Source organism: Chaetodon auriga, chromosome 3, assembly GCF_051107435.1.
Source record: "Chaetodon auriga isolate fChaAug3 chromosome 3, fChaAug3.hap1, whole genome shotgun sequence".
NCBI lineage: Eukaryota > Metazoa > Chordata > Actinopteri > Chaetodontiformes > Chaetodontidae > Chaetodon > Chaetodon auriga.
Genome location: NC_135076.1, coordinates 20,604,493 through 20,619,539, shown reverse-complemented (window position 1 = coordinate 20,619,539; position 15,047 = coordinate 20,604,493). Strand labels below are relative to the sequence as shown.

Sequence of the window (15,047 nt, the reverse complement as noted above, 5' to 3'; positions counted from 1 at the left end):
GTTTAGCATGTTAGCATGTAAACATTTACTAAACAACACTTAACATGAAACACGGCTGAGGCTGATGGGAATGCTGTCATTTTTGCAGGTATTTGGTCATAAATCAAAATATTAGACAAATTTAAATTATGATCTGAGGATGTGCACTACAGAGACACACTACAAGTTACTACCATTCATCATTCAATGGCCTCGCCATTTGTTCAGTCTTCAGATGACTTTAAACTGGTTTGCTGTCATGAGAGAATATCCGGTTTTGTCTCTCCTTTGGTGATGTAAATCTATTTTATTGGTATTAACCACAAAATATTTGCTTTATTCCCACAAGATTTCACTGTCCGTGTTAAAAGCGTCTGCATCCTTTTTCTCTGGGTTTTCCCACATGAGGTTGACTGGGTCTTCAAAGGTCCATGTTGCATCCCAGCAGTCGAGCACATTCCTGCCATGACTTTCTTTTTGTGCTTGTGACTCACCGTGTGTCTGGTGAGCTACAGAGGAAACATCAAGAGGAAGAGTGGCGCGTTACTATACACACTATATGAGCAGAATTAGATGCTGTTGACAGTGACGTGAGCTCTGTTCACCTTGACCCTCATCAGTGGACTTGGCAATGATACTGACTGCCAGTTACCCTGTGACCTCGAAAAAAGAAAAACAAAAAGGCATCTTCTTCCTACCAGTTTCCATCCCAAATCCGGAGCCAGTTTCCTGTGGACTGATAACCTTTCTATTATCTACAAAGCGGGAGGTCAGCACAGGAGGGAGAAGTCAAACTGCGTTAGACTCAACCCTCTTCTTGGAAACTGTGTTACAGTAAAAGCTTAATGAGATTTTACATGAAATGTTAGACTTACCTGTAATTGGTCTGTGTCATCATGTAAGGGTTAAAAGGGCAAATTCTATAATCTAGCCGGATGCCTTCATCATAATTCTTGCAGTCCCACAGAATGTAACCCACAGGATGTTTAAATTACCTTGTTTGTATAGTATGCTGTGTATTGCTTTTGAAAGAGTTATCTAATGTAATTTTGCATAATTTGTAAAATGAAAGCTGAAAGAAGATCTTTTGGGGTGGAACAAACAGACGCCATCACGACAACAGTTGTCTGTGTTGAGGTGCACTAGGTCAAGATGTTGAAACACAAGCTGTAGAGATGCTGCACCTTGACTTTTTTGTGAAAAAAATTTCCCCTGAGGGCAACAAAAAACCTGAAACATGCTTTCCATCATCCATGCAATAGCCAGACTCATGCATTCTACAGGAATTTTACAAATAATTATTTGCTTATGAATGAATTAATGATTATCAACTTGATTCACTGGGAGGAAAATATTTTGAAGTTTCCTTCCAAGCATGTGTTTTCTACAAGCAGCACCACAATAAACTGCATGCGGCGAGAGATAAGCATCAGTGTGGAGTCCTGTTTCCTAAACAAGAGGTCAGTCCCTTCCTGCAGCGACTGTGGCTAACACCTCAGGCTGTCGGGAAACAAGGTGCAGCAAAAACGTGATGGTGTTCTTCAGTGCTCAAGATTTTATCAGCGAAACAATAGCTTACCACACACTTATTTTATAGAGTCAATCAGGTCAGAGCAAAGGAAATTCCAGACTCCTAAGGAATAGATGTCATTCTTCCTTTAACTCATTTGAATACAATCTAAAAATTGTGTGTTTGTTCAATTAGCTTAAAATAAATTGTATATGGCCGCTAACATCAAGTCAAAAACCATGGACCTAGGAGATTGTGTTTTCAAGAAAATTAACCATGATGTGCTTAATTTTAACACGCTCACACAGTGTTTGCCCCCAGATCACAATGGATCAGCAGCCTGAAGTGGAATTTCTCAAACAAAAATGTGTTTTGCTCGGTTGCAGAGGATTAAATTGCTTGCGAAAGAGACAGAAAAACCTGTACAGATGCAGGACTTAATGTATCCTAAAGACCATTCACCCGCCTCAGGTGACCATGCCATTATAAAGTCATCTTATATCATTATTTTTATTACAATATATAATGACTGTATCATTGTTTGTCATGTCTTTATTGTTTTTTTTTTTTTTTTTTTCCTATTTCATCCTCATCCTGGTATATGTGCAAACTTTACTTTTAAACACACAAAAATTAATAATGAGACCATCTCTTTTTCTGAAATGTGTGGCATTTTTGAAGCCCAGCATAAGATCGAATATATCATATGTGTATATATAAGTATATATATAACATTATATATATATTATTACTATTATATTATTCTATGGATCTATAGTGTTGTAAGCTGTAACATGGTGACCATTGTACTGTACTTTTGGGTGTTTTAACTTTATGATGCCAGATTTGTAAAGCTCATCACCTCACTCTTATTATAGAGCTCAACATTAGGATAAATTAGCTCTAAGAGACGTTTTTCATTGTTGATGAATGCATCATATAGGTGTTTCAGAGATGTTCTGACAGCAGTGTTTCATATTGTGACCCTGGAATTTAATTAGATTTCAGTCATCATATTTCATTGAGCAATGCTCTTCTTTTTTGTAATGTTATCACATTTATGCTTAATTAGTTACAAGATTTAGAATTAATTAAATCGGATACGTACAATAGAAATGTCACTTTTTGCAGGTGCATTTTCAAAAGTCTGAAAAATATTAATGACTTTATATTTATACTATTCACAGACGTATAGTATTAGTACGCATTTGAGGCTTCACTTCATACAAAATATATATTGATTATATGCATATAGTATGCATATTTAACCTTACATTTTATCCCCGTGGCTTCATAGTGACTGTTGTTATTTTCAGCGCATTGAAGTGATATAGTTCACTTATTGGTTGAAAGCGCCTGGAATTTAACATTTCAACCAATCAAAGTGAGGACAGATGAGCCGCTTTGCTCACAACGTCACATCCGACTCAATCAACGGCGCGCAGTACGCTTCCTTTCAGTTTGGGTTCTGCTCGTTTCCTCTTTTGTTTTCTGTATTTTAGTGGTAAACAAAATGTTATTGGTGGCGTTAAGATAAACAAACTCGTAGGAACGGTTGTGTGATTTTATGTTTCTAAGCAGGAGACACAATTTAGCATTTATGGTAAGAAAACGGCTACGTATTATCCAAACTAACACTAACATGCTAACGTGACATGTTTCCTTTAGCAAAACATACCAAAGCTAACGTTAGTCCCAGTTGTCTCTAGCGTAAACTGTCTTCTTAATAACGTCAGCTTTTTGGATGAAAATACTGATGACTATCGTGCTGCTCTTGAGTCACTTTGAATGACTCACTCGGTGACATTGTTCCATTGTTTCTGTTGTTGGGGCAGTTGTCCTGACCACCGTCGGTGGCTGCTGTCATCATGTCCCAGACCAACTCTTCGCTTCTGGACGAGGTGGTGCAGTGGAGTCCGGAAACCTGCCGCCTGAAGCTCAAGGCTGTCCTGCCAAAACTCACCATATCCTCTCAAACGTAACCCAGTTTCATTCAGGAAAAAATAACACAATCTTTGGAATTAGGTCTGTAGGTTGAAACAGGGGAGGTGGTGTGCTGAACACTGAAATCATGAAACCGCTGAAGGTGATAACGTTTGGTGAATGTTAAGTATTTTCTTGGTAATGATGGACACAACTTTGTGTTTTGCTCATGTTAATCTATCATCATTTTTTTTGCACCATTACTGCAATCCTGACATATTTGACAGGTTTATACAGCAGACATACATTTGCTGTAATGCTGTGGTTTTCCTTGACTGTTTGCACTCTTTGCATCATAAATCCGAGAGCTATGATGATCATATACGTAAGTTTGTTCAGCGCACATTTTGTAATCACAGACTGCTTACTGTGGGCCTTGAGTACTCTTTGTGATCTAAGTATGAACTGTCTTGAAAATGTAACATCCCTGCAGGTATCCTGAAGATAATTACGGATATGTTCCTCCCTCATATTGGTTTATCAGAGCTGGAAGATGAGTGCTTCTCCAAGATCTTACCAAAGGTAAACAACATGATGAATGCATATTGTCTTCAGCACCTAGTATTTTAATAATAGCGGGTGCAGGTCCTGGAAAAAGTCCTTATGTGAAATTACATGACCTTACACCATGGCATTACAGATCTTAAACATCTAATATAATATAATATTGGCACTGTTTTTCTTTTGATGAGATGTTTACCTACACTAAAATACCTACACTAAATATTTGCCCTGTGAAGGATTTGTTTTTCTTGTGATCAGAGGATTTATTGATATAAACTATTGCTGTCTTGCAAATTAGCACATTGTTTACATCCATTGATTTGTCTGAGGGAATGTCTCTGACCCTGTCCGTCACAAACGTTTGCAGGCAGTGACGATGTTTGACAGCATGATGAAAGAAATCTTGGAGCAGGTTGGAGGGCTGTCCAGTCAAAACACTGAACTGTGTTCCTTACTAAGAAACATTTTGCAGGTATTATTGTTATTATGTTTTTCAAACGGTAGTATTAATACCTTAGAGGTTTGTGGTTTGTATGGTGTCTGTTTTCTGAAAAACATTGTTTTCGCTTCATTCCTCACCAACATGTTTACAAGTTTCTGCCGTCTCATTTCAGGCAATGATGCAGATAATTGATGCACTATCCACCTGCGTGCGTCACGTTGGCACATTTGAGGAAGCCCCTGACCTCGATATTATCCGCTCGTTACCAACTTCTATCCTGAAAGTCCTGAGGGAAACTTTTCAGCACTGCAAGGTCGGTCTGTTCACTTCACCACTCAGTGGGTACATTTTAACTCATTCTCACTTTCACTCTGTAAAACATGTTTTTACACATCTTAAATTAAGCTTTGCAAAAATTGCTATAATTCTGGATTACATGAATTCACATCTGACCTGAAGACGTGCGAGATTCGTTTGTACATAGGGCTCATTATTTTCAGTTTTTATTTGAAGCAGAAATTTGTGAATTTTTCAGTGTTTCTGTATTTGAAAATGTAGTCAGTGATTCCAGAGTTCATTTACAGCATAGATTTACTTAGACTCAGCTCGTCATTTGCACCTCCTCCCCATTTGTCTAGTTCTTGTTATTTCAATCTTTAATTACCGGCTGTATTTTCTCAGGTGTCAACAGCTCAAGACTACTCCAGTAACAGGAAACTGCTGTGATAATCATCTTCTTGCAGCAGGAAACACAACCGCTTACATAAAATCCTGTCACAGATTAGTTTAGACTGTCCTCCTCTAATAAAAGAAGGGAGGCAGTGAAAATCTTTAAAAAATAAAAACCGTGATTTTTAATCATACTCTGCATGTTGTCCTCAGGACAGTGAGGAGGTTTACTGTGGCCGTCTGTCCCTGGTGGCTGACCTGCTGCAGGGACTCTTCAAGGAGGCCTACACCCTCCAGAAGGGCCTGTTGGAGTTGCTCGACAGAATCTCCCTCGACAGCAGCGCCTCAGAGGAGGAAGTCTCTGATATAGTAACAGGTGTGTGTTTGTGTGTGTCTTTTTGTTTACACTGTCCCCCCCTTTGTTATAAAGCCTTTCAGTCATTGTATACCAAGTTATTTTTCACTTTCTTCAGTGATTCACACCCTGCTGGATATCTGCTGTATCATCTCCAACCTGGACATGGCATTGCATGCAAACACGTGGAAATTCCTCATCAAGTCAGTACATATGTCATGTTGTCTGCCACACTAGATGATGTAGAGTTGGCTGAATGTAATAGTTCATTTGGTTAGTGAGTGACTTACTTGAAATAGTCATTTCTCTGTTCAGACAGAGTCTGAAGTACCATTCATTGGTTGAGGAACATCTACATCACGGTGACATCAGCAGCAGCCTGTGCAACAACCTGTTGGCCTCCTTCCACAGCTGTGTGGAGCTGGCCGAACAGATCAAACATGCTGGTCTGCAGGTAGTATTATGAATAGCTTCTTTGCGGCTTTTTGCAGCTTTACAGATGTAGGAGCATTAAATGAGTATTTATTGCATCTCTTACCTTTTCCTCAAAATGTGTAAAGTTTTATGTCAGCGGTTAACAGGCATGGTCTTATTTTTCTTTGCTATTTTTGTTCAATATAATACATTAAAATGTTGTAGCCCAAGAACAGTACAATGTATTTTTGTCTTCTCTGTCCTGACACCAAGTGGAGTCAACACACTGGTTGATATTTGTGTGCTGGTTAGTGTTTACTGTATAGAGTGCTGATGCTGATCGAATGCTGGATAGACTGCACAATGGACTTTTCCGGTCTTGTACCCCTTTGTCCTCGGAGAAAAGTGACACATTGGTTTATTAGCTTAATGTCAAAGGCAGACTTGATCTTTGTCACCTTTTTGTATTAATGCTCTTTTGTCCTTTTAAAGGTTTCAACACAAAGTCTAGAATACAAGCTGTTCCAGAAAACTGCAAAGATGTGCAGATTTTTTGCCAACACTTTGGTTCATTACATAAAGGTACTAAAAACTGGGATCTTGTCGCAACACTCCTCTGGCATCATCATGTCTGAGCATGCAGAGCAAAGCAGCTGAACTTCTCGTTCCTTATCATTTGAACAGGAATTCAAATGTTTTCTGACAAAGTGCTGTAGCTGCTTCCACCGGCTCTACCTCCAGATCATTAGGTATGTGTAGTTTAGCTGTGGTTTTAAAGAGCAGAGTCAGACTAGAATTTATCCTTTGACTTGATAATTATTGACCAGTGTGGAAAACATACATTCTGATGTCTTTCAGTAAGTTCCCTCCGAGCATGTGTGCTCCAACACTGCCTCCGGCTCTGTCTGAGGAGTTGAATGTGGCAGCCCTTGTTCCCATGGAGGCCCTCCTGCTCCAGCTGTTGCCTTTAAGGCCCTTCGCTGAAGTCGTCCTCCAGCAGGACCTGCGTGAGTTTAAAGCTTGTCCTCCACTTGCTCTTTTTCTCAGATGCTGTGCTGATGGATGTTTGACTGTCTTCCTTTGCAGTGCAGATATTTTACAAACGATGGAGTGATTAGCTTAAGTGTCCAATATGTACTTATGAAGTGCACTACTTTGGCAGTGTTATACAGTGAAAAATGTATTTCAGTCCGTTAGGTTCAATTCTCTGTAAATGCACTTATTATTCAGTAAAACTATACCCAAATTAAGACACACTCAAACTTCTTTGGGCTTGGGAATCTCATGTATTGCCATAAACGGTTAGTTTTTAGGACACATTCTTGCTAACTCTCCAATCTCTTGATTCCAAAACTTCAAATCACCTGAAGACTGACGTCTCTGACTATTTGTGTATTTATGAAATTGTGGCATCTTTGGAAAAAAATGTTGACTGTGTTCACTCTAAAGGATGTTGGCATCATGTTTCTAGCTGCTGACAGACACTGAAATATTCAACATAAAACCCTGAGAAGACCATTGTTTGTCTGCAGGCTTAAGTCCAGAACATGAGCTCCCTCAGTGTCTTTTGCTGGTGAACGTCCTGGGTCAGCTCACCTCCCAATCAGAGGAGGTGCTGCAGCTTTGGTACACTGGCAGCCAGTTCTCAGAGGACACACCCAGGTAGTTAATAGGGTTTCTCTCGGTGTCACCACCTGAAAGTTGTTCTTTTATTTTCTTAAACTTTGGTTTTAATGCAGTGAGCAGCAGTAAATTTGAAAGCTATAACCTTCTGGTAACCAAAGTGACAGAGATATGTTGATCTGTTTAAAATGCTTTTTCCCATCCCCTCCTCCTCCAGGCTTCCGCTCTACCAGGCCTTGTTCACTAGTTTCAGGCGATGCTACACTGAGCGTCAGGCACCGGTGCTGCTGCCAGGGGTGATGATGAAGGGTCAGGCCCAGGTCCAGGTCACTCTGCACCACCACATCTGTGTGCATCTCTGTGCCAGTGTGGCTGCACTTCCCCCAGTGTACTTCTCTGTGCTGGTGAGCTCTACACACAAATACACATCACTGTATCAAATGCAGCATCAGTAGAAACAGTAATAATGTTTACTCCATGTTCCATCGTGTATATTTTGGTTCAGCCATCATCTTTACCTACTTCTCCCCCCACTGGGCACAAAAATTAACTATTTTCCATTTTTTATGTGGTGGATGCTAGAGATGGGAATTCTGTTTGATAGAATGAGTTTTTAAGGTCTCCTGTGTCCTGAAGTTGTTTTCTATCTCAAGTTAACTCAGGCCCTGCCACTGTGTTTTATCTTCCAAGCTCTGGAAATCATCTTCCTTAAAAAAGCAGCAGTAATAGTGGTAGATATAACCCAGAACCACAAGTATCGACACAGCAGAGCCTGCTTACATTTGGTTGGCCAGAGGAGGCCGATCACTAAGCCGTCTTCAAATGATCAAGAATGTTTGATACAAACAGGATTTGTCCCAGTTGCGGGCGTGGTTCTTTTGGAACAGTGGAGCCCGACCTCACAGCAGGGTTGCGATTAAACTTGCCAAGATCTGTTTTCACCAATTTATCTTGAGTCTCACTTGGACCTGACCTGACTTCAAACCCATCTGTACATGAGTGCTTGTCATGAGTTCGACATTATCACTTTCTTCGTTCCTTTATTAATGATAACTGATGTCGTCTCGGTCCAAAAGAAACACTATGCTGGAGGTTGTTATTGTCCAGTACTGGTTTATCACAGATACTGCTGGTCTATACTGGCAAATATTTTGGCAAATATGCCAAAAGGCACTGTAGTGCATTAACAATCACAGACTGTTTTTTTTTTTCTTAAACACTGAAGTAATGGGGTTCCTTCACATCCTGGAAACCCTCGAAAACAGATGTGTAGTGGAAACGTTTGAATGACATTACAACTTAAGTGGCTGAAACTCTGAATAATTTAACGCACATCATCATTCAAATGTAAATATTAGTCACTGCTGGCTTGTAACTGTGGTCGTTTTTATTAGGTTTATAGATTAACATTGTCGTTGTTTTCTTCCCAACTTGTTTTAAAGGTTGAATAATGCTAAATTAGTTAGCATGTTTGGTGCAGTTGCTGAAGTTGATGCATTTCCCATCTTGTTTTGTCCATGAAGGTTTAACGTTTGTGATTCAATCCTGGCTAATGGCTGGACAATGGCTTCAAAAATGTGTTGGGCATTGTTGAGAGAGTTGGGTATGAATGAATGGGAGCCCAACTGTATGCGAGTCAAACACTGGCTAAGTACTGGCCAACAGTACTTTTGACTTTGCTAGTATTGTTTCTTCAAACAAAATGCTCCACTGTTCAGGTAAAATAACATAACGTGATATGAAATATTTAACCTTTATGGCAGTGGCTCGCAGTGGGTGTGTAAAGACTCCACTTACTTGAAATAGGGCTAAAGTGTGGTGTGATACACTAATAAGAGTCAGAGGCAATTAATAATCCTCGCAAACTCAGCTACCTTTGTCCATTGTACATTCAGGTACCAATAGTCAGTATAATTCACAAGAAAGAAAGGGATTCAGGGTAAACGATTAGTAATGAGAAAGTGTATTTATGTGCAGTTGCTAAGCATAGAGCACAAAGGGCTAACAGTCAGAGGAGATAGAAGTAAAAGGTTATACCCAGGTACTCTTTTAATCAGATTTCAACGGAGAGGAACACATTAGTGTGAGACGTGATCCCAGTCACACCAGCCAGATCATCACTGAAAAACGTCCTGGAAAATGTGTGGGAAACCCTGAAGAGCGATTAGTATCAAAAACAAAGAATGATTTGGACCGTTTTGTTTATTTTAGATATCTAATCACATTCTGACCAACTAACTCTGTTGTGGTTCAGGATTTCCCCTCATTTAATGCAAGTTACTCTTTCACTTTCATTTACTCTTGTTTCTGTTATTTTTCGTGATACTTTGTTTTCTTGCCCCGCTGCGTTTTCGTCCGTTTACTCACCCCTCTCCTCCCCCTCCTCCGGTCTCCCTGGCTTTCCCTCTCCTTTATCTCTCTCTTGCAGGAGCGTTGTTTGGTTGATGCCGTGCTGCAGGCTGATACTCAGACAGCTCTCTTGGCAACAGACGTGTGGTGTTTCACAGCGCGGTGAGAGCGTGCACGCATTTATCATTTCCATTAAAAAAGGTGTTCCTCTGACACTCTTTGTGTCATGCTGCTGTATTTTTTTCCACACATTTCTTTCTGTGCTGTACTGAATCCACTGCTGACTTTGTCTTCTCTGCTTACAGGTATGGGACAGCAGAACTTTGTCTCCATCATGTCCTCCTCATTGCTCAGCTGGTGGGTAGAGTCCAGGAAAACACAATGGAGAGAATACATTTCATGGTCTTGTTTTATGTTGATTTGAAACAAAGAGAGGTGACAGCAAACAGCACTTTACGACCCTTTTTCAGACATGAATCATAAAGACGCTCAGTATTGTTGACTTGTCACGTTTACAGGATGTTGTCCCACCTTGGCTCTCGGCTCGTGGCTCTCACCTTGGTTGATAGACACCACAAGGTCATGGATGTGTCTCCATGTCTGTGACCTCTTCCTGAGCGCTTTCTAAAATAACTCTAAATCCCCTTAATCTCTCTCTGTTGGCTTATGTATTAGTATGGGGTCCTCCCTGTTTTCTGTGGCACCCCGACAGAGGTGACAATTGGTGTTGTTGGACCACGGGGCCACCTTCACAACCTGATGCGTCATTATGTCATGAGAATGAGCTGGATCCCACTCATTTCCATACGCGGCCCCCTCCTTCAGTTCTTCACCTTTCTCCAGCTCTGATGCCCTGGTGATTTTACTCCTCCTGAGCTTTCACACTGACACTCACACCGTCCCTCACCTCCTCTCTGCTCCTCCTTCTTCTCCTATAGGTGAAAGCTTGCACCGCTGAGTGTTACCAGTCGTTCCACCTGGGCCTGCTGCTCAAACGCATGGTTTTTCTCATGACGCCGAACCACCAGGTTAGAAACACCAGCAACTGAAACGAACATTTTTTAAGTCACTACTCGAGAGTCAACGCACATATGTTTTGTAACAGTTCTATATTGAAATTCAGAGTATGCACAGTCCTTACCATCACACCTGACAGTTCAGTCAGTACTTGTGAACATTCAAAGGCCACGTGAGATGAAAGAGGGAGAAAACACTGGAAGAGTGATTAAAACAATGATATTGTGTGGACTGTATGATTTACATCAACGCAAGAGATTCACAGCAGGCAGGAGCTCCATGAAGGCGGGAGAGAAGCCCCTCCCTGCAGATCATCACAAGGCGATGCTCCTTTACACTACATCGTCGCAGAGGAAGAGATGCCCCGCTTACGCAGAAACACATTAAAAACTTTACGTTATAAACTTCTGAGTTATATAATGAGTTATTATGAAGATCAGCTCTACATGTGATCAGAAAAGAGCAGAGGAGATGGACTGCTTGTTGGCCAGCGTTGAGAAATGCACTTGAACAGTCAGGCTAATGTTGGTGAGAATTGACTTATTAACGTGGTTTAAGAGCTTGTTTTCTCGTAAACGTTTAGATGCGTTGTGCCTGTAGAGTGAGGTCCAAAGATTTGAAACACAAAGATTTTTTTACATTTCATATGAATATTAGTGATTAATTTAATTAGCAGAATTAGGTGCTGGGCCTCCAGAACAGTCTCAGTGCTCCCTGGAGCTTTTTACTCAAATGATAAACACCATTCTTCTGAAAGACAATCCCTCATTTCATGATTTCATTAAGTTTGGGTCTGGTGACAGCAAAGGCCTCAGTGCAGTATGATCATTTCTCCATCAATACAATGCATTTGCTCTTCCAGATGGAGCTGGTGGGGCGTTTCCCACCCTCGGACGTGGAAAACCTTCCAGTGTGGCGACACGTCTTACTCAGAGCTCTGTCACAAGATGCCCGTCACCGTGCAGAGACAGACATCATTGGCCTCACTCAAAAAGCTGTGAGCGACTGGCAGAGTGGAGGGTACAAACTAGGACAAGTGGACACAGTGGTGAGGACAGCCTCAGATATAAGTTGTAGTGAGGGTGTAACCATCTGACTCGTGTAATCAGTGAGTGCTGATGTTGCTTGATGTTTTACCCTTGAAGTTCACCAGTAAAGTGTCGTGACTGTGATGTTGAATACATGAAGGGAAAAGAGGCAGTGCAAACATCAAGGGCAAGGCTGCCGCGTAGTTTCCGTCCCTGTGCACTTAAGAGAGTGGACAGATGACAAATGACCACAACAAGTGATGTCAAGAGGAAGATAAGCTTGTTAATATGGTTAAAAACAGATGGCTGATAAGATTGTTGGTGACCTCTCTCCTTTGTTGTTCTTTGAAATCTCCGTGCATCACATCCTATCATGGCTGACACCACTTTTCTGCCCCTAAGCAGGCTTGTTTGCCCTTAAAAAACTGGTGTTCTGGCCTCGAACAATCATCCACTCACTTGAAAAAAGTCAAGAGGAGTACAAGCAGATGAAAACACACATTTAAAGTAACTACAACTGAGCATTTAAAGATGTTTTAAGTCTGACCTAAATACAATGAATCAACAGTTTGTTGTTTTTATGTTTCATTATGTTGTGTGTTTCTCCTCACCTTTTAGAATTTGTCACTGCACAAGCTTATTTAAACTAAAATCAGCACATGGATAGGGTCTGACACAATACAGTACGCTCCTGGCACGTGCAGGATGAAAAACTTAACTGTGAAAAGCTGTTTGACTCAGATTTGAGAATTTGACCTTCATAGACGTGTTGTGATACGTGATTGATTTTTCCTTTCATCCACCTTGGATTAATCTGCTTCAGGGTGTTGCAGTCACTTTGTCCGGCTGCTATCAGTCCGATTCTTTCCAGAAATGATTAAATCCAGTGAAGAAAACAATGAAAGGAAGCAGGGTGGGGAGATCTGACATGAAAAAAAATGCATAAATTCAGTATTTACAAAGTCCCTCCTGTGTCCAGAATGTGGTGCTGTTATCCCTCCTAGTGGTGGTCCGGGGGCAGTCGTCTGCTGAGGAGCAGTGTGTGTTATCTGCAGTGAGGATAATCACACAGCTCTGGTTACGGATGAGTCCAGACCAGGTGAGATCCAAATACACACACGTACACACAGATGTAGTGTAAATGCACAACTGTAACCCCACAACCCGTCGTACTCCAGGTGCAGACCCACCCTGTGCTCCAGTGTACCCTGCAGCTGCTCCTGTCAATATCTGCCATATTAGTGAAAAACATGGAACATCAAGTCATTCTTCAGGTAATTTTCACAGTTCACATGAAGCAGATGAAGAATGGAGGATAATTAGTTGACTGTGTGTGTGTATGTGTGTGTGGGCGTCTCGCAGGCTCTGCTGTGTGTGGGTGCTGTGGTGTCTCAGGAGTGTGCAGATCAGCTGCTGCTGGCTGCTCTGGAGTTCCTCTCCTCCCTGGGGAAGATCTTTGTCCCTCCTGACAGCCAGGTAATGAAACCAGACTATCACAAATGCAGTTTTGTATTGCCAAGTGTGCAGTTTGAAACTTCACTCTGGGTTATTGCATCTTGTGCATATGTCATTATTTTTGACATTTCATAGGCTAAAGGAAGAATCTATTATATGATAGAAAACACTCGGTAATAATCATCACAATCATTCATTGAACCTGTAAGAGATTTGAATTTTGGAGTTCAAAACGTAAACATCTTCTTGAATATTGTACAGAATCAAATTCTGCCGAGGCTGAGCAGCCTGTTCAGAGTCCTGTTGTCTGACAGACCCTGGCCGCTGCATCAGCACGCCCTGGAGGCCTTTTCTCACTTTGCAGAGGTACAGCAGGAACTCAACAGATCGCTCTCATGTTTCAGATGTCATCCTATATACTGTTCATATCATACACTTAGTGTCTCTTTCTGGTATTAAAGATTACAAACCACGAAGAGGTCATTTCCCAGAGTTTGTGTGAAGAACATATCAAGACGAAGGTGGTCAACTATCTTAGCAAGGTAAGGGATGCCGACGCACTGCCATGAAGATCAACCTCAGATGAAACGGATGTAAACGAGTCTGTTTCGTTGTAGACTGTGAACGCACAAGAGGATGCGGAGTCACGGCTGCAGAGGCTCAAGTTGGAAATGGTGGTTATTGAGCAACACAATGAGAAGCTGGAGAGCTACAGAGAAAACACTTCTAACGAACCATCTGCTGATTCAGAGGTCAGTAAGTTAATTTAAAACCTCGTTCACAGGCTCGCTGAATATGCTCATGCACAGCGTTGCTTCACATTTATACTTTCCCAGTTACTGAGTGGAAGATGCCCAGTACAACACTACCTCCTAGTGTACATGGTATAATATGAACCAGGCTATTAATGGTTATTGTATCATATCATTTTTAGTTAATAGTTGACAGAAAACACTTGGAAAGAGGGGGGCGGTAGTGTGATTGAAGTCCCTGACTGAAAATGACCATCATGATGTCCACTGGGGTTGGTTTCCCCAGTAAACACGGCCCAGTTGTGTTTACTGTTTATAAATGTATCCACTTGGTGAGATTTAAGTGTTTGCAATCCTAATATTTAATATATTTCTAGACCCTCAGTGCAAACTTAGGTTAGAAATATCACAAGAATTTTAACAGTATATATTTATTTCTCAAAATACTTCTCAAAGAAACTTTCCCTGTAATTTTCCCTCCCTCTCAGCCATGCCCAAAGAGAGCTCGGCAGGAGACCGGTGCCGAGGAGGAGTACAGCCGCTACATCCAGACAGCTGAGAGTGCGTTGAAAGCCCTTCAGGCTCTCACTGAGGGTAAAGCCAACACTACCGCACCACCTCCACAGTGGCTGGAATCCAGACTACAGGAGCTGCAGACCCTCATAACGCACATCAGCACAGGCAGGCACACAACCTAGCTGCTCCAGTTTGGTGTCTGGACTCTGATTATTTACTTTATGTATAGAAAAACTATTGAATCTGGGCCTGGGGAGGGATGTATACCCGTTGGTGCTGCTGAAAGTTTCTCCTCACTTTTTAAACCCTTCAGTGGTCAGTCTTGATTGGTGTTACTGTTTATTAAACTTGTTTGAATACAAAGCGTTGCTCATTCGCCTTCATTGAGCACTGACTCTGTTACTCCTGTACGACGTACTCGCTGTCTCTCGCCTCAAACACATGCGATCGC

General features: G+C 41.4%; 1 protein-coding gene across 1 annotated transcript; it reads left to right on the top strand.

The window, feature by feature from the left end:
• Nucleotides 1-2,922: 2,922 nt before the first annotated feature.
• firrm (fignl1 interacting regulator of recombination and mitosis) lies at nucleotides 2,923-14,957 on the top strand. The gene is made up of 25 exons (XM_076726485.1): nucleotides 2,923-3,092; nucleotides 3,325-3,453; nucleotides 3,758-3,797; nucleotides 3,906-3,994; nucleotides 4,344-4,448; nucleotides 4,591-4,731; nucleotides 5,301-5,463; nucleotides 5,561-5,645; nucleotides 5,758-5,896; nucleotides 6,349-6,438; nucleotides 6,541-6,605; nucleotides 6,715-6,863; nucleotides 7,389-7,518; nucleotides 7,697-7,883; nucleotides 9,908-9,990; nucleotides 10,134-10,185; nucleotides 10,767-10,856; nucleotides 11,708-11,893; nucleotides 12,853-12,972; nucleotides 13,052-13,147; nucleotides 13,236-13,349; nucleotides 13,590-13,694; nucleotides 13,790-13,870; nucleotides 13,946-14,080; nucleotides 14,569-14,957. Exons 2-25 carry the CDS (start codon nucleotides 3,358-3,360, stop codon nucleotides 14,776-14,778), a joined length of 2,751 nt encoding a protein of 916 aa, XP_076582600.1. The 5' UTR covers nucleotides 2,923-3,092; nucleotides 3,325-3,357; the 3' UTR covers nucleotides 14,779-14,957.
• Nucleotides 14,958-15,047: the final 90 nt, after the last annotated feature.

Bases quoted from the DNA above. Each gene is read 5' to 3' on its own strand.
- firrm (XM_076726485.1), top strand. From the start codon at position 3,358: ATGTCCCAGACCAACTCTTCGCTTCTGGACGAGGTGGTGCAGTGGAGT. The intron at 4,449-4,590 runs GTATTATTGTTA...GTCTCATTTCAG, and splicing joins TACTAAGAAACATTTTGCAG to GCAATGATGCAGATAATTGA. The intron at 13,350-13,589 runs GTAATGAAACCA...AATATTGTACAG, and splicing joins TTGTCCCTCCTGACAGCCAG to AATCAAATTCTGCCGAGGCT.